General features: G+C 52.6%; 9 protein-coding genes across 9 annotated transcripts; 5 read left to right on the top strand and 4 right to left on the bottom strand.

The window, feature by feature from the left end:
- Positions 1-468: 468 nt before the first annotated feature.
- On the top strand, positions 469-1,244 carry AYO21_02812 (hypothetical protein; the record flags this gene model as incomplete). Its single annotated transcript, XM_022652788.1, has 2 exons — positions 469-873; positions 966-1,244. 2 exons carry the CDS (start codon positions 469-471, stop codon positions 1,242-1,244), a joined length of 684 nt encoding a protein of 227 aa, XP_022514813.1.
- Positions 1,245-2,166: 922 nt separating this feature from the next.
- On the top strand, positions 2,167-4,722 carry AYO21_02813 (hypothetical protein; the record flags this gene model as incomplete). The annotated part of the gene is made up of 3 exons (XM_022652789.1): positions 2,167-2,299; positions 2,353-3,811; positions 3,921-4,722. 3 exons carry the CDS (start codon positions 2,167-2,169, stop codon positions 4,720-4,722), a joined length of 2,394 nt encoding a protein of 797 aa, XP_022514814.1.
- Positions 4,723-7,096: 2,374 nt separating this feature from the next.
- AYO21_02814 (hypothetical protein) lies at positions 7,097-8,782 on the top strand (the record flags this gene model as incomplete). The annotated part of the gene is made up of 1 exon (XM_022652790.1): positions 7,097-8,782. The coding sequence occupies one exon, from the start codon at positions 7,097-7,099 to the stop codon at positions 8,780-8,782; it is 1,686 nt and encodes a 561-aa protein (XP_022514815.1).
- Positions 8,783-9,143: 361 nt separating this feature from the next.
- Positions 9,144-10,307, top strand: AYO21_02815 (hypothetical protein; the record flags this gene model as incomplete). Its single annotated transcript, XM_022652791.1, has 1 exon — positions 9,144-10,307. One exon carries the CDS (start codon positions 9,144-9,146, stop codon positions 10,305-10,307), a length of 1,164 nt encoding a protein of 387 aa, XP_022514816.1.
- A 271-nt stretch (positions 10,308-10,578) lies between these two features.
- Positions 10,579-12,294, bottom strand: AYO21_02816 (hypothetical protein; the record flags this gene model as incomplete). The annotated part of the gene is made up of 1 exon (XM_022652792.1): positions 10,579-12,294. The coding sequence occupies one exon, from the start codon at positions 12,292-12,294 to the stop codon at positions 10,579-10,581; it is 1,716 nt and encodes a 571-aa protein (XP_022514817.1).
- A 553-nt stretch (positions 12,295-12,847) lies between these two features.
- On the bottom strand, positions 12,848-13,579 carry AYO21_02817 (hypothetical protein; the record flags this gene model as incomplete). Its single annotated transcript, XM_022652793.1, has 1 exon — positions 12,848-13,579. The coding sequence occupies one exon, from the start codon at positions 13,577-13,579 to the stop codon at positions 12,848-12,850; it is 732 nt and encodes a 243-aa protein (XP_022514818.1).
- Positions 13,580-16,534: 2,955 nt separating this feature from the next.
- Positions 16,535-17,389, top strand: AYO21_02818 (hypothetical protein; the record flags this gene model as incomplete). The annotated part of the gene is made up of 2 exons (XM_022652794.1): positions 16,535-17,015; positions 17,070-17,389. The coding sequence occupies 2 exons, from the start codon at positions 16,535-16,537 to the stop codon at positions 17,387-17,389; spliced, it is 801 nt and encodes a 266-aa protein (XP_022514819.1).
- A 21-nt stretch (positions 17,390-17,410) lies between these two features.
- Positions 17,411-19,618, bottom strand: AYO21_02819 (hypothetical protein; the record flags this gene model as incomplete). The annotated part of the gene is made up of 1 exon (XM_022652795.1): positions 17,411-19,618. The coding sequence occupies one exon, from the start codon at positions 19,616-19,618 to the stop codon at positions 17,411-17,413; it is 2,208 nt and encodes a 735-aa protein (XP_022514820.1).
- Positions 19,619-20,414: 796 nt separating this feature from the next.
- On the bottom strand, positions 20,415-24,067 carry AYO21_02820 (hypothetical protein; the record flags this gene model as incomplete). The annotated part of the gene is made up of 4 exons (XM_022652796.1): positions 20,415-21,748; positions 21,860-22,773; positions 22,823-23,715; positions 23,774-24,067. 4 exons carry the CDS (start codon positions 24,065-24,067, stop codon positions 20,415-20,417), a joined length of 3,435 nt encoding a protein of 1,144 aa, XP_022514821.1.
- Between the last annotated feature and the right edge of the window lie 1,278 nt (positions 24,068-25,345).

Raw genomic sequence — 25,345 nt, forward strand, 5'->3', positions numbered from 1 at the left:
AATTCTGTCGAAGAGAAACTGCTCTGTTGCAGTCACCCGAGAGAATGCGAAGCATTTATGGGCGACATGCTTATCTTGCTCAAGCTCATCTCGCGACTCCATCTCGAAGCTTGTCAACTCGACGACTCGACGCTCCCTTGTCTGTTTGCAAGCCACATGGGTCGTTGAGCCTATCATCGATGCATTCGCTGTGGTCGTCAACGAAGCTAGTCTGCGAGGCTAACACCAAGCCGGAAGTTGACCGAGAAGTGAGCAAGTTTTCGTAAACAGCAACCCTTCCACAAGAGACCAGCACCACGGTTATTCGGATACCAATGCAGGGCCACCATGTGTCTCGATGGCATGGCTGCTGTCGAAAACTGCAGTCAACTTCCCCCTTTGTTGTCTGCTCTGTCTCTTTCTCTTTCACTTCCTCTTACCTGCTCGAAGTGTGCTCCTTCATCAAAACCCCTCGTCAAAAAAACAGCCATGAGGACCCTCAAAGTTACCTCACTCCTCACGATCGTATTGCTGCCCCTCTGTGCTTCTCACTTCATCATTCTAACGCCGCCACCACTGGGGAATAACATCAACAATGAAGACCAGTCGCCCTGTGGCGGTTTCAGCCCCTCGAGCTCCGACAACATCACAGATTTCCACGTCGGAGGCGACGCCGTCGGTCTGACAAGCCTTCATGCGCAGTCATATTTCGCCTACCGTGCTTTGCTAGGCACATCGCTATCGGCACCGAACTGGACGGTCCTGATTCCAACTGTTGAAGAGTTCGGCCTGAATAGTTTCTGCCAGCCCGCCCTCACAATACCGCCTTCCTGGGTGGGGTCGGCTGGGTTGCTCCAAGTTGTCCAGGATGCGGAAGACGGTGTGCACTACCAGGTATGGAGTTCCTTCTTACAATATTTTGAATGGCGAGTTTGTGCACTAGATGAATGGCGAATTGTCTCATCTGATGGTCCTTGATTCTTTAGTGCATGCATGTGAATTTTGTCGCAGGGACAGGGACACCGCAATCGGCCTGCAGCAACTCATCGGGTGTTTCTGCTCAGTACGCAGACGATCCTACCTTTGACACCATGGAGGGTAATGGGAGCTCAGCATCACCTACGCCGTCTTCATCGCAGCCATCTTCTTCTGCGACCCAGGCAACATCGCCGTCCGTGTCCTCCGCTGCTTCTCCCACAATGAGGCCTATGGTTGCAGCAGCTGGGCTTTTGGCGGGGGTGCTTGCGGCACTGTTCGCAGCTTGAACATAAATGTGAGGGTCGGACATGAGCTTGATAGTGTGCCTATCTACAGGCTTTTCCGCAGACGGGTGTGCGACCAGAACTTCGTCCACCTACCTGGCAGTGGAACACAGAGGAATTAGGCATCTAGAAATGATTGATTGAGTCGTTTCCACGGCTCAACTATACGAGTGTCAATTTAGCCATAAGCTCCGTCGTCTTTATCGCTCTGCCAAGACCAACTTTGCGAAGGATTCAGCAGCTAATCTTGATCTCTTGTGGCCCCTGGGCTGACTCGAGCTTGGTCGAGATTTCTAAAACGGGTGGAGGAAGTTCTCCGCCCTGGTCTTGGCACTTGTCTTGGCAAGAGACGGCCTTCCGCTCTACTGGCGCTCAATACGAACAATGTTTCAGCTCGTCTCTTCCCCGTCCCCCGTGACAGAAGGCCACCACACCACATTTTCAGCCGGTTATGAAAACGCCCAAGTGGGCGTCTAGACTGGCGATGCCCAGCGCGGGCGCCGGTCAATATACGATGTCTTCGATGAGCCCCCGAGGTCGCTGAAAGGAGCCTGTTCGCTAGGCCCTCGTCAATTTACGGCTGAGTTAACCTCGAGGCGGACCTTCTTGGCTTTCACTTACGGCATGACTACATATTTCAAGCGAGCACGAGTCGGGCGTATTGGCCCCATCCTTCAGGATCTTTGCCCTGGCCAGGCCTTGGGCTGACAGGAGACCAAAAAACCTCCCTTAGCACTTTTTGCTTGGTGTTTGATGTTTTTTTTCCTCTCGACGTAAGTACTTTTCATTTATTGACCCGGGGGCCCTTTTTACTTGCAAAGAATCCTGTCCAGGATAGAAAAAAAAAGAGCGAGAGTAAGAGTGAGAGAGATTGATAGCCAATGTTCCTGTTGAGATGCGACAATCTCCAGCTTGTTCTTATGTAATGTCTCTCCTCTTATGGGTCACGACTCAGATCTTCTGGGCGGGGCGAGCATTCGGCGCTGTTGCCCGATCAGAAACCGGCTATAGCCATCCCTGCGAACATGTTGCCGCCATATTCGATGCTGTCAACTATGGTATATTACCCTTCTCAATCCGAGTCAGATTCGCTGCTAAAGGCAATCATTAGGTGACGGCTCACCGGACCTACTCAGTCCAGAGGTGGCATATGAATGCCTAAACTCGGTGCCCGTGGTTCAAGGAGATGCGGCAGCCTTGATCAATGGCCTTCGAGGCTATCTCGAGATGCAAAGTACTCTCGACTACTTGGCCGCGCCGACCACCGGATGGCTTTTTCCACCTGTCGACATCCTCGATACCCTGGATCAAATTGGACAGAAGGTCATGAACAATGAGTACTCGAGCGAGTATGACCTGCAAGTTGATCTGCATACCATGTCACTGTTGGGAAAGGACGACCACTTAATGACCAAAGGTCCAATAATGAAGGCACTGACTTTCCACCGGTTCCCCACCATCACGTACTTGGTGTCCCTGTCCGAAGATGGAATAGAATATCCATCGGTCTATCTTTTTGGGGATCGATACGAGTTTGACGACGATGGTCAGCTACGGGTCCGAACGGGCGGGGACTACTCGGCCATCACAAAGATCAATGGTCTCGACGTTCAGGAATTCCTGCAGACGGAATCACTGACCGGCACGTCCCAAGATCCAGACGCTTTATACAACGGCCTGCTGTATCCCTACGGGTTTTTCGGGAGTCCAGAATTCTACCCCGGAACAGACACAAACTTGACGTTTCAAAACGGCTCGATCAGAGCGTACCAAAATTACTTTGACTGGGGACCCAATAATTTTTCGGACATCGTCGACGGGGAAACAATGTACAACATGTTTTACCAGACGGTCGATCTCAGCGACGAGTCTGACGACTCTGGCGAGTCTGCACAGGCGAAACGAAAAGTCAAGCGACAGTCGCCCGTGCCTGCTGTGATATCCGACGACGCTGGTGCCTTTACGGGGTACTGGGGTGGCGATCTCCCGGATGATGTTGCTGTCCTGACCATCACCAGCTTTTCGCCCGACGACGACGGTGGTTCAGACGTCAACTCGCAGGAGATCCTGCAAGAAATCCTGGCGTCGGCGAAAGAGAACGGCAAAGACCATCTCATCATCGACCTGCGGACGAACGGAGGTGGATCCGTCCGTTTGTGCCTCGAGACAATGGTGCAGCTGTTTCCCGACACGCCTCCCGACACCAAATCCAGCCTGAGAGCCAACGGCGCGCAGAAAGCCCTCGTCGACTACTTCAGCGAGCAGACGGACATTGCCCAGGACGCCAACCCCAACACGGGCCTCGACGAGGAAGAAATCTACGCCGAGTACTGGAATTCGCCCTGGGCTTATCAGACGGTCATGTCGCCGAGTGTCAAGTCGTTTGACAGCGCCGACCAATTCTACGGCCCGTATCGCGAGGGTCCGGGGTATTTCACCTCGTACTTTCAGGAAAACTATACCAACAACGAATACTCGATGATTGACCATTCGGATCTGAACATAACTCAAGCCGATCCTCGGGCAGAGCGGCCTTTTGCGGCAGAAAACATCATCATCTTGACCGATGGGTAAGCAGTTCCCCACGTGCTTCTCTTTGCGAGAAACAAACCTCCCGATACTTCCTCTCCTCCGTTGCCCTATCAATGGCAAGCCATTTGACTGACATCGCTGTCGCAGGTACTGTGCGTCTGCATGTTCGATTTTCGTCGAGCACTTGAAGAACGAGTTCCGCGTCATGAGCATCGTCGTTGGCGGGCGGCCACAGAGCGGGCCCATGCAGACCATCGGCGGCGTCCGAGGCAGCCGGCTCTTCTCATACGACTTCCTGGCGTACCTGGTCGAAGCTTACACGGAACAAATCACGGCGAACCCAAAGTCCGCGGACGCGCAGTTCGAGGACTGGAACCTGGGCCCCGCCGAGCGCTTTGGGACGGGCCTCCGCGTCAACGGCTTCAACGCCTACCGCATGGGCGAGCCGCACAACATCCCGCTCCACTTCGCGTACGAGGCTGCCGACTGCCGGATCTGGTACACGCCCGAGATGATCGCGGACGACACGGCGCTGTGGAACCGGGTGGCCGAGCTGGCGTTTTCGGACCGCGACGGCAACGTGATTGACTCGCCCTACTGCGTCGAGGGCAGCACCAAGCACCCGACCAGCATCTCCGGCGGCGTGCGACAGGGCGACCTGGGCCCGCAGACGCCGCCGAAAAGCGCCTTCCCGCAGTATACAGGGTGGATCCTGAACGGGACCAGCCTGACGCAAAAGAATCTGGGGCGTGCCCATGGATTCGGGCCCGGGGTGCTCGAGGGCGGTGGGTACAGCGACGACGACGACAGCGGGAGCAAAGGTGGGAGTGATAAGGACGACGCCGTCGTCATCGACCCAGTCGCGCTGCAGAATTTCAAGGACATGTGTTCAGAGTCGATCACGGAGGAGCAGTGGTTTGTCAAGCTCATGTGTCTGAGTATGCAGTGACACTTTTTCCCCAAAAAAGGGTGTCTCTTTCTCGATGTATATGCCCCGAACTGACCTGCACCGATTACCACATTCGTTTGGGAAAAGGAGCATTGCCGCTTAATCGGGCACGTGAGGGAGCACGAGCGGAGTGGACAGGAGGCATGGGAGAGCGTCAGGCGAGGGCGAGGGAGTTCCAGGGGAGCAGCAAGTGAGCACGCCAAAGGACACAGCTGGGGGACGTTGTTTAGTTCCCCAGAGCCGGCAATAGTTTCCCTTTGCTAGCGAGCCAAACCCCTATCTGAAACGCTGTTGCGTAAACTCATCAGGCCATATCCTTCGCCCAAGACTGCAGGGCGAGGACGGCGCCTCGATGACTTGAAGGCACCTGCAGTAGGAAGGAATATCTAGAGGGGGTTATCGATTGGTCTTCCTTTGCAAGAAGCGGTCAGTCGGAACCAGGAAGTACGGCTTGAACAGACTGCGCCGCCACGTGGGTGAGTAGCGCCTGGCATCGTGCGTCGCGTCAACCCCAAAATCTTTGAACATGAACAATAGAAATAAACAATAGTTATTCATGGCCTCCAAGAAGCGTACCAGGCCTGATCCTAAGCGGAAAAATTCCTGTGATGATAGAGAAGCCTATACGGAGCATCCTCTGCGCCCCCAAGCAAAACCAGGAAAAAGTGAGGGGAAGTGCTCGAGATCGAGGTTGCCAACAAAACAGTCGAACTGCCTCAAATAGTCGCCAAATGTGTGGATTGCTGCTCTGCCTTGATAGCTCCAAGATCGACCTCACCTATCATCACGAGGAATTTCACGACCTCGGCTGTCTTTGCCGTAAAACGGCGCAGCGGAGATGGGTTTCTATAACATGACTCTCTCCTTGCAAAACCAAACTTTGCCATGTCTGAAGCCTTGCCCTTTGATATCACGCCTGCCCTTCAAGAAATGAGAAAGCTGCCTTACCACAGTTGCATGTCCATTTAATGTTCCTGATGAGATATGCGTCCGTCGGCATAATTATTTGGATTCGACATCCACCTGGCAGGCCTCAAGCAGCAGCTACACCACTGCCTCGTGTCCACCTCCTGCCGCTGGTGACAGCAGCGTCCGCCCAGATCTACCTTTGTGCTCGATGTCCTCCTTGCCAGTCTCATATAGCAACTTCACTCCTGCCTAATGTCCTGCATCCTGCCGTCCATGACAATGGTGTCCTCTCGAGGAAAACATATGGAATTGATGGCAACTTTTTGCGTATTTAAGAAGACCTTTCATCAAATCAACCTTGCCGTTCTCAGCGGCTCAAGACAGAGTCTGGGCTCTGGAGATGGGTTTACCCGGACGTTCTTGGATTGCGGGCGACTTGCTCCTCGTCCATTTTGAGCTATACTTGCTCCTTTTATACACGATTCCGTTGTTTATACAGGGTTGCAAGGAAAAAGGACAGTTCAATATTCAATGGAAACCTTGCATAGATTAAGGAGTTCAGGTCCACCGGCTACTGTGACGGTACAACGCAGAAGAGAGAGAGGGAGTGTCCTGCACACAACCAACGAAAGCGTGAAACGCATGCCCAGTAGAGCGACAATCTGCCACCACTCTTGCCGCCAATGGCCTATCAACAACCTCCCACGCCACCCCTGTTCGGCAGCGCGTATGAATTGTCTCCTTCAGGAACCAGCTGCTCAGTTGCTGCTTCGATATCCGCCCCCAATGACGCGTCAATCATAGAGAAAACAGCTAGAATCGATATCGGCACTGGTGTCCCTTCGATGGGACCCCCATAACCTACCACAGGTTTTCTTTCTCACAATTTCAGTAGCCATGCTGAGATTGATCGCCACATTCGAATGAAGTGGCGGCCATCGGGGGACTGTTCATGAAGCCGTTCTAAAGCTCCTGGGGCTGGACATAGCTATATTGAGCCACAGGTTAGAAGAAGAACGAGAAAATCATAGGATGCCGAGACAACAACGACGTACTCCCAGAACTGAATAGAATCAGTTAGTGACAATCAAAGACAGTAGAAGTACGTGGTTACCACACAGCGTGATCGAGGTGTCAAACCTGCTCGGTTTACGAACACGTGGTTTCAACGATGCCTACGTCGGCCTTACAAGTACCACGCCAAAATATAGGCTGTGCAACCAGCCCCAACTCCTGCGTGTCCAACTTATACTCGTCCCCAATAGTCTCGCTTTCAGATGCAATACTTCGGTAATTATGGTTTAGTGTTCTCGGTTTACCTGTGTAGTTGCTGAACCCTAATGGCTAGGTATTCTATGGTATTCTCAGCCGACGAACGAGCTGCCACGCTCCTGTCTCCCTACCCAACCTGCCGCGGCTAAACCTCACTCCCACGACTTGCTCTTGTCAAGGTTTGTGCGAAACAATGCGTCTTTTACGACGTAGCGATACTGGCGAGTTCAACCTCACTGAGCACTTTGGCAACGATACAATCCCTCCATATGCGATACTTTCGCACACATGGGGAGCGGATACCGAGGAAGTCACCTTCCAAGACTTGACAAACGGCACTGGCAAGGATAAGCCTGGCTATGAGAAGATCCGGTTCTGTGGAGAACAAGCTAGACAAGATGACTTGCAATACTTCTGGATTGACACCTGTTGCATCGACAAAAGCAGTAGTGCTGAGCTCACCGAGGCTATCAACTCTATGTACACCTGGTATCGCAAGTCGGCCGTGTGCTATGCCTACCTGAGCGATGTCGAGCATAACCGCAAGGAGACCGGTATCATCGACGGCTATCTCGAGAGTCGATGGTGGACAAGAGCATGGACACTTCAAGAACTAATCGCACCGAATCATGTTGTTCTCTTTGATAAACATTGGAGTCGCATAGGGACCAAAACAGAACTCACCTTCTCGATATCGGTGAAGACTGGTATTGATGAAGATGTGCTTCGGGATCCCTATGCCATCTTCAATAAGAGTGTAGCACAGCGCATGTCGTGGGCATCGAAAAGGCAAGCCAAGCGTATCGAAGATGTCTCCTATTCCCTCCTCGGAATCTTCGATCTCAGTATGGCCCTGATTTATGGTGAGGGTCGAAGAGCATTTACACGACTTCAGCAAGAAATCCTGAAAGTCACAGGAGACCAGTCATTATTTGCTCATTGCTTCTCGCCACACACAGTGCAGGAGCTTAGAGAACGAGGCGATCCAGACATTCTCTTACCGATGTTTGCGGAAAGTCCCATGGACTTCAAAGATTCTGGTCGTATCGTTTCGTGCAACCAATACTCGCATCAGACAGGAGTTTCAGTCACCGACATTGGAATTCACCTGAGAATGCAATTGGTATCCCCCCCTGATGACTGCTACTTGGGTCTTATTCCTCGTGATTGCTGGATTGGTTTGATCCCATGTGCGTACCAGCATAGGCCTGAAATGATCACAGGTATTCTTCTGCGACGGTGGACCCATGACAATCGGTATCGGCGAGTTACTCCAGGGTCGAACGTCGGAACGTTTCTTGTTCATTGCAAAGACGCTGTCGATGCGCGGCACGAAGATATCGTCATCGACTATGCTCAAAGCGAGCTTCGCCTCATGCTGCCGGGGAGAAACTCAACAATTTTCACCAGAAGCATTATTGTCAAGAGGAACTTCACTTTTCCTACGTGGAAATTCGCAGGATCCGAGCCAAATGGGGTGTGGGATGTCGCCACCAGCACCCTGCACATTGTTGGCCAAAGGGAACCGGGCGTGCACTGTGTTGTCTTAGCCTTCGAATACGAAGGGAGGGTACTGTGCGTTTATGTGAAGCTATCCATTTCACCCACCGCCATAACAGAAAAAGTCGAACTTTATAGCATGTCGGCCGAAAACTATACAGTTTGGCTCGCGCTGGAATACGTGCTAAGAGGAAAACAAGCCGATCATTCACGGAACCAACTTGCTGTAGACATTCAAGCGTCAGTCAGTTCGCAGAAGGTCTTCAATCATATCATCACGCGTTTGGAGTTGGCGCCCAAGAAAAGAGACGAGCGTCTAGAGGGGGGGATGCAGGATAATGACGGCGACAAGAACCAAGATCGACACCTTGAAGAGTAAATGTAGGATGGTCAAACTTCTTTAATCTCTAGATTCATCTGCTGGCTAAACAAGACACGAAGATATAAAGGCATGTAGAAGTGTGCAACGGGGATCTGCCTTGCCAAGACCGGTCGCCAAAGCTACATACAGCGAGCCTCATCCATCATTCATTCCATTCATCCATCCACCAGCCTTGAGGACAAAAGGTCAAGGAGCAATCTAAGCATATGGACAACAAGACAACGTCACTTTAAAAATCTCCCGCTAAAGAGGATACTTGGTAGTAGGAGGGGATGGCATGCGCGTCTCCCCGACCCATCCGACGCGATACCTGCTACGCACCAGTCCACCGTCATTGTCACCATCCACGTTTCCAACAATGGCATCGAGATTCCGTATCCGCATCGTCCTCGACTGGGACGGCACCCTCACCACACGCGACACCCTCCACGTCGTCGCGGCCATCGGCTACAGAACTAACAAGCACCGGGTCCCACCACCCCCGTCGTGGGACCAGATCGTCCAGGCCTACATGGCGGACTACACGTGCCATCAGGACGCGTACCGTCCCTCCAGGCAGGACCGGCGCACGATACCCCTCGAGAGTGCCTGGCTGGCTAGTCTGAGGGGGGTCGAGGTGCGGAGTGTCCGGAGGGTGGTGGACGCGGGGATCTTTGCCGATGTCACGGAAGGGGATATTTCGATGGAGGCGGAGGGGGCGGTTCGGAATGGCGAGGTACGGCTCAGGGAGGGGTGGTGGGACGTTCTTACTGCTGCAAGTCCAGGTGCAGGGGCATGTCACAGTCACAGTCACAGTCATGTTGAGTGTGACGCGAGTGTGCCTGTGCCGGCGGCGGCAGGTTCTCCACCCATCGCCATCATCAGTGTCAATTGGAGCGCCGCGTTTATAAGAGCGTGTCTAACAGCCGCGGCTACCACAGCACCCACAGAGGCAGGAGACCTCAAGCACGAACACTCATCACAGATCCAAGCCACGGTAGTAAAGTCGCTCCCCATCCTCGCCAATAACCTCCTCCCCTGCTCACCCCGGGACAATGACTACTCAACGACAGTGGCACCTGCTGGTGGTGCCGGAATCCACACCAGCGCTGACAAACTCGCCGCACTGCAGCATCTCCAACGCCTACACCGGACCAGAGACCGCGAAGACCAGGGGGAAAGCGAAAGCCAAGGCGACATAGTCATCTACGTCGGCGACTCGCCCACCGACTTCGACTGCCTCGTCTCCGCCGACGTGGGCGTCTGTGTCCGCGACGAGCCCTTGGGTAGTGGCCAGCGCGAACTGCAAGAGACGCTGGAGAGAGTTGGCGTCGAGGTGCGGAGGCTCGATTTGGGCGAGTGGGTCAGGTACCGTCGCGAGTCGAGTCGACAAGAGAGAGGCGAGGCAGGAGGAGGATGCGGCGGCGGCGAGGCTCGCGTGGGAGGAGACAATAAGAAAGTGGTCGTTTGGTGGGTGGCAGATCTGAGGGAGGTGGCGCGCTTCGTTGACGCGTATGGCAGATACGATCGAGATGTGACTTAGTACATATATATGAGTGAGTGAGTGAGTTCGACGAGTCATTGATGTACAACATAGCCAAAGCTAACAGATCGCGCGGTTCACCACTGAGCAAGGTAAAATTTCTCTATTCGTAAACTCACAACCAAGTGTACGAGTTTCCATTGTCGCATTCTGCACCAAGTTCTCGCCTTCTCGCAAACCATGGCTCCCCGATAGGGCTGTTCCAAAGACCAACAAACGCCTCGCTAACCAACAGACCCGAACCATTCACTTTCGTCCAATTTCTCCCCACTCAGGCGGCGACGCCAATGCCAAACATCTCGTGGTCCGCCGCAATCTTCTTCTTGAACATCCCCAAGTCCGAGATCAGCGCTTCCATCTCGGCCTGCATCTCGGCGGCGTCGTCTTCTACCTCGGACTCCGTGTCCACCTCGTCGCTAGAAGCCGTGTCATCTTCATAGATCATGTCCGGCGTCGGCGCCCTAGACCTCTCGTAGACCGATTCGGTTTCGGTTTCCTCCTTGTTGATGACGATCGGGTTCTTGAGCTCGTCCAGCACGAGCTTCAAGTGAATGCTCAAGGCCTCCTTCTCTTCCTCCAGCTGTCGCACCTTGGACTCTGAAATCGCCAGCTTCTCTTCCATGATCTGCAGCATGTTTTCGTACTTGGTCGTAAATTCACGAATCTTCTCCGACTGAGCCTCGGCGGTCTCTTGCACGGCCTTCATCACAGAGGCACTACCATTTTGTTGTTGCTGGCTCAGCGTCCATCTCAGCGCGCGGATTGTCTCCTGCATTTCGTTGATCTGGGCGTCTTTTTCGGCCGACGAGACATGGTCTTGGTTGATAATAGCCTTGGTGCGGATATGTTTGGCCTGGTCAGCATATCGGAGGGTTGACAGGGTCTCATCGTAGTCTGACGGGGCTATGCAAGCAATCATGGCAGTCTTTGAATTTCCTCCCAGCGAATCCTTCAGCAACCAAGTCAGAATCGAGTCACGGTACGGCACAATGTCGCGATTGCCCCGTTTTGCGTGCTGTGTTCGACCATGTTTGGGATCGGCGAGCGCCGCAATCACTCTGCCTAGGGTGGTCAGTGACTTGTTGATGTTTCCACCTTCTCGAAGCCTCTGCCCCGTGGCCTCGGTGGCTTTGGCACGCTCTGATCCGGCCAAATCCACTAGTCTTATTCGAGCCAATCTTTCGGTGGTCTCGTCTGTACGGTAGTCGTGGTGGATTTGTTTGAGCATGATGGTGAAGACGGCATGTGACCGGGAAGACGTGTCATTCATTTTGGTCGAAGCAGTGGTCCGGGAGCTGTCGCCCATGCGCATGTACTTGAGAATCTCGCCGTAATTCTTGACCTGGATTTCCGTCAAGTCCTTGACATAAGGCCCTTCGGTAGGAGATTCGCGGATTTTGAGGTATTGCGGCGGTTCGGTCCGGGGCTGGAACAAATCCCGTACGTGCTCGTTGTAGACTTCAAAGTACGACACTCGAACGCTGTAGCTGATGTTGGCGCTCTCGTTGGACTCGATGCGTTGGAACAAATCCTCGCAGGTTCGTGGGATCAACCCGGGCTGCTCTGGGGTGCCCATCATGGTATAACTCTTGCCCGAGCCCGTCTGGCCGTACGCAAAGATGCACGTGTGGTAGCCTTCAAAGTTGTGGTCCAGAAACTCCTCTCCCAAGCAATTGTAGACATCCTCTTGTGTGGCATAGTGATCGTCCCGCGTATTGTGCGACCAGAAAGAATTGTCAAACGTAAACAACTTCTCCTCCACCACTTTCCTCGTCTGTGCTCGTGCATTTGCAGGGTCGGACGAAGGCGGTACCAGCAGCTTCGTCGACTGCGTGCGAGGGTTCATCTCAATCAGGCATCTTGCGCCTCTGTCGATTTCTACCGTACAGTGATTAGCAGCAGCGGACTGAGAGGTCATAGTTTCCTTACCGCGGGGAAGAAACGCCCTGACTCTGACGACGACCTTGACATTGCCACCGGGATTCATGGTGCTGTTTGTCGGTGTCAAGGGGACACTCACAGGCGTCTTGGACCTGAGAGAGGGACTCGAGGCGGTCGAGTGTGTGGGTGTTTTTGATCGTGCGTCATGGGGATATGTGCGTGAGGGCGGCACCATTGTCGAAGTCCGGTCGAGAAGAAGAATGCACTCTTTGATGACGGCGCGATATCTGCAGTGGAGGGAAACATACATGAAATAACGGTGAGCTAATGGGGGGCCGCTAGGTTTGCTGTGGTGATCTGGGGGGGTTGCTGGTTGGATCAGACCCGCGTGGGTTTGGATGACAGTTTCAGGTTAGATCCAAACAATGACGTTGCCGCGCCCGGCGAGTTTTGGTTGCCCGCCTGCACCTCGGACCCTGCGCCCCCCACAACTTAGCGGGATGCCTTTAAGTACTGAATACCTCGTACTAGGATTAAAGGGTGATTAATAGGCATTAGAGATACTCTCCCTGCTCCCCAGAACCCTCTCGCCCTGTACGCCAAACGCCATACCCCAACACCGCCCAAACTCTATCTCAACACAAAAATGCAGCCCATTATCATAGCTCCTCGATTTTCCGCTTCGTCCCTTTTGTCCCATTGGTGCCCAACAATCGCGACACGCCGGTTTGTGAGTCCTCTGGTCCATCTTTGATCTCGTCTTGGTCTATTTCATTCTCACCAGAAGGTGAACGAGGAAGCTGTATTTGGGTGGCATCGATCCTCTCCTCAGACAGCACGCCGAGACCCACTTCCATCTCGATGTAATGCTCCTCCTCGTCTGATACGTGGTCAACTCTTCTGTCAACCACTCCTCCAGCGTTGTCGAGTTCTGCATTTGCTTGCCGTAGTTGTGGCAGGAAACTCTGCAAACGAGACTTGAGGTCCGATGCTGGAGCAGGTAACGTGTTGAATTGCGGCACTCCTGAGTCGCTGGCATCGAGATGATCCTCGACACCCTCATTTTCGTCCTCGTCGTCGTCCTCGCTGTCCAGATCCTCTTCCTCAGACGACTCTTCGCTGTCGGAATCCTCGGAATCTGAAGACGATGTCGTCACATCATCCTCGTCTTCGTCTCCGCTTTGGCCGTCGCCGGCAGATCTCTCTGTAGGTGGTGGATTGGTGTGTTTTAGTAATCGATGAGCAAGTCGGGACGTTGGTAGGTGTACAGAAGAGGACGACGAGGAACTTGAAGAGTCTTCGTCATCATCGACCGGACTAGATTGATCAAGCAGTGGCGTTCCGTGGATTCGCCGTTGCTTTGCTGGCCGACTATCTTTCTGGTCTGGCATGATTGCTATAGTCTAGACAATGTGCTGATGTTTTCTTGCGAGGAAAATGGGATGGTATCTCTGCGAAATCCTCTATCAACTGCTCGATTCAGATGCTAATGCTGGTTGATGTAATTTCAAAAGACGGAAATTCCGGGTTCTTGGCGCGCGCGCCGATCCATTGTGGACCATGCCGCTGCAGGTTTAGTGATGATAGAAATAAGCAGGCAACTGAACGAATGCATCTAGCATTGATCTCTGGAAATAATCCAACGAGCATATCATGTACAACAAAAAGAAAATGGGCCTTTCAGCCCTGTAAAATTTCATGATGTCTTTCAACACCTCGAGACTTCCTGAATGATCTAGCATCATTCAGCAAGAATTTCACCTTACCGAGTAAGCAGAAAGAGGAGTCGGGCCAGGATCAGATTTAGCCACAGGCACGAACCCCCTGATTTCATAGAAGGAGAAAAAAGGTCTTTGGAGCTTCTGCTGGACCTCTCGGCAAACACTCCAGTATACCAAGGCCTATAGAATAGGCATGGGCACCATGAAGTCCTCTTTTCCGTTGACGGGGTATATAGGCCACATACAAGCTAACATCCGTACCTAAATTTATTCGAACGTAACGTGGCAGCTGGCCACACAGCAGCAATGACATCCTACCCCAAGAATCCCACGAGGAGATAATACTCCATAGCCAGCAAAGCGATTCACCCCAGAAATAGTCCAAAATAACTGCTCTGTACCCACCATATAGGCCAAGACTCGTGTTGATTTCGGAAATAGAAACATCTAACAGCGCAAAGGATGATAGGGGACGAATGGGATCAAACTTCTCAGACCAATAGAGGAGGGGCAGGTACGTATACTTGGTTCCAAAAGGCATGGCGAACTTCTTCCACAGAAAGATTTGGAGAAAACCGATCCGATCATATCGATGGATCCATTGAGGTGATTTGTATGGAGAGACTCCAATCGCTTCGCTGTAGAAAGACACCGGTTTCATTGACATCAGGACGTGAATATTTGGTCGAGCAGCCGGGGCAGTAGTCGTGGGCGCCAACACACAGTGATGATGAGCAGGGTTGCCACGCGATGGGCGGTTTCCTTGAGAGATCTGAAACGTTCAGATTGCAGAGTGGATCATGAACGAGTCGTTCATGCACAGCAGTTGCGTAGACTGTCAGTGATGATGGCGGGCGGGTGTTTCTTGCGACGTGCTTAAGCGCCAGGAAACAAGTTGGCACCCGAATGGATGTGTGATTGAAATGATGAGACGTGCTCTTTGAAGCGTATACTCCACAGTACCATGCATCTCGTGTACGGTGGAGCATAGAACTTGGCGAGTCGCATTAACCTTGACCTCACCTCACCTCACCTATCCTCATCGCTGCCTTGCTCCGCGGTCATCTCCTCCTCCCATTTCATCTCTGTACTCGAACAGCACACCTTTCATCTGTTGAGAGAACGATGGGGCAGTGCTACTGTGCCATACGATGCGATGCTATGTTGTCTTCTGTTGAGTTGCGTTTCGTTGTGCTGTGCAACCTCCCTAAGCGCCCACCCACTCTCCTAACCGCCGCAGCTTCGTCCAATGAACGAACGCATGTCTCATCTTTGTCCACTACGACTGGTCACAGTCACCACCTACTCGGAGGTCCTCTGTACAATTACGTCCCAAGTACATCTTGTACCACTGCTCTAAAACTCTGTCACTGGATCTCGAACCAGAAAAGCCCGTAGTCTTGCATGCCCATCCTACCTACCTATGAATATCCAGTTGGCAGAACATTCTCTTTTTTAAGGTACCCAGGTATGACTGTGTAGCCAGTCACTATGTACTATATTCGAACACTCAACATCCACGCCCACGCCCACCCGGCGCGGAAAACTGAAGAGTAGCTTGCAATGTGGTACTTGAAACCTCCACAAATGTGTTTGCTCATGTACTCACACACCACCCGGCCCCTGGATGATGTTTCAGGATCTCGAAAACACCCTCTCCAGCAGACACACACCTCCGTTTAATCCACCTTTCCGGCGCGTAAAAGACGCAAACCACCAACCTATCTTCTCCCTCCTCTCTCGCCCCGGCCTCCACTGGCTCTCTTCTCAACCCTGTCTGTGACTTGACTTCCGCTCGGTTATGCATATCAGATGACGACGACACCGAATCCCAGCTTCGCTCTAACCCACTGAGGCACCCCTAACCCCCCGATGGTTCGCTATCCGCTACCCGCTGCCCTGTTCCCAGTGTCCTGTGTCCTGCTCGGTGTCCAGGTCCCCGAGCCGGTCGACACACGTACTTACGTACGTTCACTGTCCTCCTTTTCTCTTTTAGATTCCTGCATGCAGGAGTACCAGTACCAGTGTACGTGTACGTGTATGACCCTGGGCATGGTTACGGCCATGGGCATGGGCACAGGCATAGGGCCCAACCACCGGAGTGGGGGTCATCAAGGAAAGTAGAGCCGACCAGCAAATCACCAGACAAGAGATTATACTTTTCTGGGGTACTTGCATACATACAGTACATACACACTCCGTAGCTAGGCAGGCAGGTAGGTACCTACCTACTTAGATTATACTTTTCTGGGGTACTTGCATACATACAGTACATACACACTCCGTAGCTAGGCAGGCAGGTAGGTACCTAAGTAGGTAGGTCGCATGGACAAGGGAAGAGGGAAGAAAACGACCCCATTCCCGGCCATCACTCGTCAATCGTCACTTGAACTTTATATATTTTTGGACTTGCACCGAACTTTCTGATGGATCGATGAAAAAGGTATTTTTTGCATTTTCCGTTTTGCATTTTCCATTATTCTCAAGTCTCCTAATATTCTACATCCCTTCAAGCTAACCGCTGATATTGCTCGCTTGAGACAACGGCCGTTTGAACCCGCTTGTTGCTCTGCTGCTGCTCCTAGCATCTCTCAAGCCTTCTTCCTCACAGCCATGCCGTTCACAATGACAGCGACTGTTCCTCAAGGCACCTCTTCACCTGTAACTCCTGCCACCAGCAATGCCATCGACAACCTTCGGCCCTCGTTGCCACGCCGCTCCTCTTCTCTGCATAAACAAGTCATAGCAAAACTCCGTCCTCTGCCATTCCAGTACCGCTGGTCGGTTTGGCACTCCAAATCTCACCTCCAGCCTACCAGCCAACAGTCACCCGATGCATATCCATTGACCATGTTGGTTGATTCGGTGGCCGACATTGGAACCTTCTACCGCATTTTCAACAACCTGCCCTGGTCGCAGATCAAGCAAAAAGACAGCATTCATATTTTTCGCTCCGGAGTCCAGCCGTTGTGGGAAGACGAGGAGAATCGCAGAGGCGGGCGCTGGCTGATTCGGGTTCGCCCAGAAGAGGGAAAAGATGTCAGGTGTTGGGAGGAGATATGTTTGCTGTGCTGTGGTGGAGAATTGCAGGCCGCTATTGCCCGAGGTATGTCTCAGTCCGGACTTGATCGTTTCATCTCTTAGTGACCTCGTGGCATAGAACGTGACCACATCCTCGGAATGTCCTTTTCGCCCCGGCAATATTTCACACACATCTCAATATGGACCAAGAAAGGTGACAATCTGACAAGTATCATGTTGATGGAACGTGCCATCCTCGCCGGCTTGTCGCCCGACCTCAGACCCAGATCAAGCACCGACTTCAACTACCGGAGACATGCGGAGAAGATGGACCTGCATACTCTGCAATTCCAAGGTCGACAATCTCAGATAAACGCTCAAGCCCAAGCCCAAGCACCAGTTTTGCACGGATCAACCGTCAGACAACCCGTCCGTGTACGAGCCTTGACAGTTGTCTGAGAAACAAAGTCTGCTTCTCAATTACCGACCCGGAACATAGCGGTCAATCGGTACCGGATCGCGATCTCGGCGATCGTTTCTGTCACTTTCGCGTCTCCGGTCATCACGTCGGTCGTCCCGTCGGTCATCGCGTCGATCATCGCGGCGGTCATCCTTTCTTTCATCGCGTCGATCATCACGATGCCGACTTCGATCTCGTCGGTCCCGGTCTCTTGACCGATCTCTTTCACGCTCCCTCTCTCGATCCCGATCCCGATCCCGATCCCTGTCACGGTCGCGCTCCCGTTCCCGATCTCGCTCTCGATCCCGCTCGCGGTCGCGGTCTCTCTCTCTATCACGCTCTCTGTCTCGGTCGCGAGGTCGGTCGGCTTCTCGATCGCGTTCCCTCTCCCGATACCTATCTCGGTCACGATCGCGGTCGCGGTCTCGGTTCTGGTCTCGGTCGCGATCTCTATCCCGATCCCGATCCCTATCTCTGTCCCTCTCCCTGTCTTTGTCCCTCTCTCTTTCCTTCGACCGATTACGCTCGCGGTCTCGATCACGATCTCCAACGGTACGATCGCGTTCCCGGTCTGCAACTGTGCGATCACGCTCCCGATCTCCCTCGTCATCTCGATCCTTATCACTGCGATGACTATCGTACTTTCTCCGCGGCTCCCGTTCATGATCTCTGTCCAGATCTCGGGTGCGACGTCTTTGTCGATCACGTTCCCGCTCTTCTTCAGTACGATGGACCCCGCCTCCAGGCACATAGCGGTCGATACCCACTGGCGATGCTGAGCGAGGTCTTCTTTCCCGGACGACGCGTTTCTCTTCTTTGGGAGATGGTGAATCGCGTTGGCTTCGGGCTTCACCTTCCTCGCGGTCTTTGCTGGGTTCCTGAGGCCGAGATGGTTCAGGCTTTTCTTTCTCCGGAATTAGCGATTTTCTGTCGCGGGATCTGCTTCGGCGATCGGGCTCTCGTTTGTGGCTTTCTCGGGATCTCTCTCGGCGGTCAGGCTCCCGTTTGTGGCTTTCCCGCGACTTATCTCTGCGGTCAGGCTCTCGCTTGTAGCTCTCTCGAGATCTGTCTCGGCGATCAGGCTCCCGTTTGTAGCTTTCTCTAGATTTGTCTCGGCGGTGGGAATGTCGATCCGATGTAACATGTTTGCGCAAGCTGCTGTGCGCTTCGGACTTGTCGAAAATATACTCGTGTCTCTGCTTGGACTTCTCCGCCATTTGTTTGCCTTCGCTCAGCAGTAGCTCGAGAGCGGTGGCTTCCAAATCCTTTTCGTCGGTGGGAACATCTTTGGCAGTGGTTGATGGTGCAAGCGAATCTCGCCGATCAGTGCTCTTCCGGCTTGTTCGTTCGTGGTCACGATCTTTGTCGCGTTCCCGCTCCCGTTCACGGTCACGGTCACGATCACGATCGCGGTCTCTCTCCCTGTCGCGTTCCTTCTCGTACCGGGCATATCGTTCTCGCCTCTCTTCTTCACGCTTTCTGTGTCTCTCGTCCCTGGCCTTGACCCGTTCGGCTTCCCGCTCCTCTTCCTCCTTTCGCCTCTTTTCGCGCTCGAGCCGACGCTCTTCCGCCTCTGCTTCACGTTTCTTCTTCTCCTCTTCCTCACGTTTCGCCTCTTCTTTCTTCCGCTTCCGCTCCTCTTCCAGCTTGATCTTGGCCTTGAGCTCCGCTGTCTCACGCAACAGCTGCTCCATGCGCGCCCTGTTTTTCTCCCTTTCCGCAGCCCGATTCTGAGTGTCAGCCTGGTATTGTTCATCGGTCTTGCCGCCCCGCTGCTCCTCTTCCGCCGCGACCTCGGGCCCGACATCTTCCCTGCGGATCTCACGCACCGCGTCGAGCACGGTGCTCAGGTGTTTCGCAATTTCCTGGTCGATCCTGGACTCGACATCCTGGTAGATGCCGCTGCGGTCCACAGCGCCTTGGATCAAGGTGGCTGCCTTGCCCCGTTCCCGACTGAGTAGATTGGGGTCTTTTTCAATCTCGGCCTCCGCGATGGCATGAATTTGATCAGTGAGCGCGGTTTTCGCATCCGACGTGTTGTACGAGGCCCATACTTGCTTGCGGAGACTATCGTAGCCGCCTTTTTTCTTGAACTTGAGCAGAAGCGCATCAATGGTGGATCGCTGTTCCTTGACCAGGGGGAGATCGGAGATCTTGAATCGAGGACGTAGCGAGAAGGGGATTGAGGACTCGGCCGCGGGAGCGTCTGCCATGACTGTGTCAGCCATGTTGGCGACGACGAGGTGATTTGCACCAAATTCGAGAGAAAATTTCTGATGATGTTTGAAGTAAGAGTCAAAATCCCTGGGTTTGAAGTTTAACGCGCGAGTTGCGCGTTTGGGTGCAAGTCACGTGCATAAGATCCTTTACTACCGCCAAGCATTGAACGTTGAAGCGCACTATTTGACTACTTATCCCGCAAGTGTCCAATTCAACCTCGCAAAGCTCTCTCTGTACAGCTAGATATCTACCCTTTATCTACCTAGCAACACATATAGCATGCTTTTAATCCATCCGAACTAACGATTGCAGTCCACCTTTTTAATATCCTTGCTGATGATGCGCCACCAGCTCCCGCACAGCGCCTAGCCTGATCCAAAGATAAAAGAGCTCGTGCTCTTCCAGTTCCCTTCCAGTTGTGGTGCCGGAGCTGTGTATCCAGCTTTGAAAACAATCCGTTTGATGCATCGGACACATGCGCCCTCCCACTGTTGAAATGCATCTTAGTGTTTTTCCCAGGACGATTCCAGCCACGGCTTTTTACGCTCTTCTCCTGGGGTTGAGCGCATTTCGGTCGTATCGGTTTGAGGTAGGTTCCAGTGCTCTGTTCGCGGCCTCCCCTTCAACGCTGCTACTAGACATAGGAGTTCCTCTCTCCAACTGCGTTCGGCGTTCTGACTGAACAATCCGCACAAAGTTATCACCGCATCGAGGCCTCTCGTAATTGACATGCCATTGAGCAAGTCTGATCTTCATGGAATTGTGCTCACACTCTTGGTGAAGGTCCCTAGTCCTCTTCCAGATTCATTCGCCGTCTTTTCGCTGGTCATTTTGTTGGACATCCGTGCTTCCTTCTTTCGGAGTTCTGTACTGTTCAAGTATCTTCCTCAAAGCGGTCCGTTTGATCGGCTTGGGAAGGAAGCCATTCATGCCCGCTTCGCGACAAGCTGTCCGATTGATTTCATGGTCAAACGCTGTCAGTGCGAGGATCGGAGCGTCAAATCCTAGTTCCCGTATCTTCTTTGTGGATTCGATGCCGTCCATGCGCGGCATTTGGATATCCATGAGAACTAGTGAGAAAGGCCGTGGCTTTTCAGTCTCGCTGCCCATTTCAGAGTATGACTTTCGCACCACGTTGAAAGCTTCCTCCCCGTCCTCCGCCAGTGTTACGTCGTCCACCTTTTCCAGCTTAAGTAGTTTGAGGATAACTTGTTGATTGACCGGATTATCTTCTGCGACAAGGACTTTGAGAGAAGAGATTTCGACGGCAGTCCCTGAAGGTGGGGCTGGTGCCTTTTTCTCTACATTGTCTGCAGTCTTCACTTGCTCTACTAGTTTCATTGGTGCCGGGTCATTTGCCTCATCCGGTGTCTTGACAGACATGATTGATGCGAGCCGATTGTTTGGAGGGGGGACGTTCTGCCTTTTTTCTTGTAATGTCGGTTGGGTAACTGTATCCACTCTTTCTGAGCTCACGTTGCCGTCTATCAGATACGGCTGAGAGAAACCCACAAGACGGGGCACATCCAGCTGGGAGTCTTTGTCCTGTGTTGAATAGAGCGAAGTCTGTCTTGATCGAATAGGTTGTCGTGGTTCTCTTGACCTGCGAGATTTCGTACTGAAGCTTTCAAATTGTATGCTGCTGGATATACTTCCTGGTTTGGGTCGCGCGAGGGAATCGGACACGGAGGGCACGGCCTCTTTGGTGTAACGCAGTGGTAGAGAAAGGGTGAACGTACTTCCAATGTCGACAGTGCTCTTGAGGGTGATAGTGCCGCCCATCATGCCTGCGAGCTGCGAACATATAGCTAGCCCAAGGCCGACACCGCCATGCTTCTTGCTCAAAGCCAAGTCACCTTGTACAAAGGGTTTGAAGATGTCTTGTTGTAAATGCTCCGGTATACCCGAACCCGTATCCTCGACCTCAAAATCGAACAATAAACCCTTCATCGATGACTTTGGCGGGACATATTCAGTATCTCGTCGCTGCAGTGCCTTTGAAGGCGTTGCTTGGCCGACTGTAGTGTTTGTATATGCCACTTGAGGCATGGCTTCGGGTTCCACAAATCCTCTGCATCGTATTCGCACTTCGACGACCCCTTTGACGGCCGTGAACTTCAGCGCGTTGCTTACGAGATCTGCACACCAGTCAGAGGAACACGATCAAACAAGAGCTTGCGAAACGCTTAAAGATGGTCTATGAAGCCCATCATGATAACTAAAGCGGGCAACGCGAAATTCGCACTTACTCATCAGAATTTGCAGTATCCGATTTTTGTCCCCTCTTAGTCCCAATTCCCTCAACGGCCCAAGATCGGCAGGTGCTTTGGCCAGAATACTCGTCTTCGGTTTCGCAATAGCGCCAGCCATATCATGTCTAGCAAGAATGACATCCTCGAGGTTGTCTTGATCAGTATCTCCGGTTGTGGTTGGTTCTGTGCCAATGAAGACCACTCTCAAACTGATATCAGCTTCACGCGCCTGCTTCTCGAAAATGGATACAAGTTGTGAGCCAACATCCGAAAGTCGAAACGTGTCTTCTTCAATGGCAAAGTTTTGTCCAAAGGAACTGCGGCTGAAAGTCAGTAGGTCGTTGAGGAGGTGTAACAGCAGATCTGAAGACTTGTAGATGATCTTCAGAGACTGTCGGATGCTGCTGACGTCTTCCTCTTGCATGGCGATTGCACACATGCCAATGATACCGTTCAATGGTGTTCGGAGTTCATGAGAAACATTTGCGATGAACAAGGTCTTGCTTTCGTTGGCAGCTTCGGCGGCATTTCGGCTTTGTTCCAGTTCTGCAGTTCTTTTCTTTACTCGGTGCTCAAGTCTTCCGTACTGGATCGTCAACTCGTCGGCCATTTCGTTGAAAGTTCGGGTCAAATCCGTCAACTCGTCATGGACGACATGGCTGTGTTCGGGCACGCGCTCAGGAATCTTAAACACTCGCACTGGTCGAACGAAGGTCTTCTTTTTCGCGGACCTTTTGCAAAGACTGTGATTCATCCCCTTTTCCTGCATGAGGTCGGGTTTCATCAAAGCATTGTCGCTATCCGTGTCGGACGATTTCTCGGAGGGATCGTAAGCTTCATACGTAGTCACGGAATTCTCGGCCGCAGTTCTGAGAGCAATGATAGGCCTGACAGCAAAATGGGCAAGCGGACTGCGAGTGGGTCAGTACATGCGAGGACATTTGGCTTTGCAGCACTCACAAGGTAACAAGGATGACCGCACCGACCACGCTGAAAATACAGGCCAGCACTGTATTCCGTAGATGATTGATGGGAGCGACGACTTCACTGTGTGCCTGTCCAAAGACAACCACCCAATTAACAATGTCAGAAGAGACCTTGGCAAAGCCGGCGGATATCTTCTGGTTTTCCTCATTGTGCGTAGACATCAGCGCTCCCGCATTATTGAGCTCCCCAGTTTTGACGCACCAAGCCCGCAGCACAGCTGGGTAGGCTTTCATAGGGAAAGGAAGGTAAGGATCCTTGGCACGTAAAGGGTGGCGATCACCGTGAGGCGGTAGGACAAACCGTGTGGGAATATTGGAATTCGCAGGTTCTGAGCGACCAGTGATGTTCTCGGCATACAGGTTGTCGGGTCGATCAGGGCCAATAATCACAACCTCTCCCGTCTTACCTAGTCCAACCGGAGACTCAACAATATTATAAAGCGCTTTTCCGTCAACCACAACAGTGAGCCACCCAAGTACATCGATACGACTGGTGTTGTTGTTGATGGGCACTGTGAACGAGATGAGCGAGGTGTTGCTTTGAAGGGCGAGCGGACCGAGAAACAGCGTCGAGTTGTTGTCCAGCGTCTTGCCCTCGTAGAAGACAAAGTTGTTATCGGATGGCTCATCGCCATAAGTGAGGTTAGGGTAGAGCTGGGGCGGGTACCCAGCGCTACCTTCGCCTAAAAGGACTGCCGATCGATTCTGATAAGAAAAAGGGAGCACGACTTTGCTGGCAGCTCCCCTCCCAGTTGCGCCAGTCAGTGCACCATGACCTCCATCGGACCGGGGCCGGCGAGGAAATACAGCAGCTTGAAGGAGAACTGCATCGTCGGTCCCGCCAGACAGCGCATCCACAAGGTTGTTCTAGGTCGAGGTCAGTACTTTTGATGGTGGAGGCCGGCGACCTCTGTCGTTAACCTACCTGCATGGCATCGTACAGGTCCTGAGTGTCGTTGCCATTGTTGTAATCCCGGAGTAGGGACTGGAGAATATTCCGGGTGGCGATGGACTGTACGGATGTGCCTAGTAAACTGATGTCCTGGGCAACTTGAGTGGCCTTCAAGTTCGCCGTGACCGAGAGAGTTTCCCATTTTGCGTTGTTGAGACGATCCACAATCTGAACCCAGATCGACACGGTCAGTATGGTCAGTGACAACAGACTCGTGAGGCCGATGATCAGACATAGCTGTTCACGAATGCGAAGGTGGACCCTCATCGTGGCAGCGAGGATGAAGAAGTTTGGCAGCGGGACAGCGGAAGGACGGGCGGCGAATGGGAGATTGCGGGTGCGCAGTTGGCGTCAAGTCATTTCAGACGCGAGTTGATCAGGATGGCGGTATCCTTGTCACAGAAAGACGGTCGAATCTTCTGTTAATGGCATCCATGGCGGGACATTGAGAAGATGGTGTGTGTGAGATACAGACACAGAAGGATTCATTGATTTTTCCATGGTCTGATGGATAATGATGGAGGGTGCTGTGCTGATGGGCGGACGCGGAGGCTATTTTTTAGGCTTCGATGCCTGGGGCGCAGTTTCATAGGCGAACCCCTCGGGTCTAGTCTCAGCTTGTCCTTGCTTAGTCAACGATAGCCAACCCGCCCATTGATCAGGAACAGCAACCCAAGAAGCCAATGAGCGAGTGGGAAATTGTCTTATGTCTTGGCAGTCCCTAGTAAGCAAAAGGTAGGTGAGCGCCGAGTCCAGAATTTCCAATCCCTAACCGTTTGTACTCGGGACACTCTTAAATATGCGATTACCCTCTCTCACATAGTCTCAAGTCCCTGGAGGATGGAGGTTTCTCTCCCTTTTCATTGTGGTTTCCGTTGTGTATGCCAGTAGTTGTCAGCAGATCCTCACTGCAATCCCAGGATACACCCGGCCCCAAGTGGAATCTCGGTTTATCTTTCTTCCTTAAGTGGTCGGTCAAGTCCGGCCAGCTTCCCCTCCTACCCGCCATCATCTAGAGAGGATCCTGTGACTACGAGGCTAACGATGGTGTGTATCGATTTATGATAAACTGTAGCTATATAGCAAAGAGAAAAGCCCTCATAAGTTCCTTATATTTGGTTTGGATTCAGCCTTGCCAGCAAGTAACGTAGCAGCGTGGTTGAGCATGACAATGGCACGTGATCATCCACTGTAATACGGTCGAGTACAAAACTAGTCAAGAGCATTTTTAACTTGGCATCCAAAAAGTTGCCGTGAAAGGGTCTGTTCACCTGAGCTGCTCTCCAATCTCCGAGCTCTCTAACACCGCGACGACAACCTCATTCCACAATCCTGCCTTGCGATAACAATTCCCAACTACTGCGCCAGCTTTATTCCTGCTCCAGTGATAGGTTGCTGACACTGCTCCAACGCGCCCAAGGCGCGAAACATACACAATCATGGTTCACAAGATCCTGTTCTGGGCCGGTTTCGGTAAACACCTATCCCCCCCTTTATACCTTGCCTAACAGGCCCTTTGGGTGTCGTTTTTTAACGTTTCTACTA

The sequence above is a fragment of the Fonsecaea monophora genome (genome assembly GCF_001642475.1).
Source record: "Fonsecaea monophora strain CBS 269.37 chromosome Unknown Scaff13, whole genome shotgun sequence".
Taxonomy (NCBI): Eukaryota; Fungi; Ascomycota; class Eurotiomycetes; order Chaetothyriales; family Herpotrichiellaceae; genus Fonsecaea; species Fonsecaea monophora.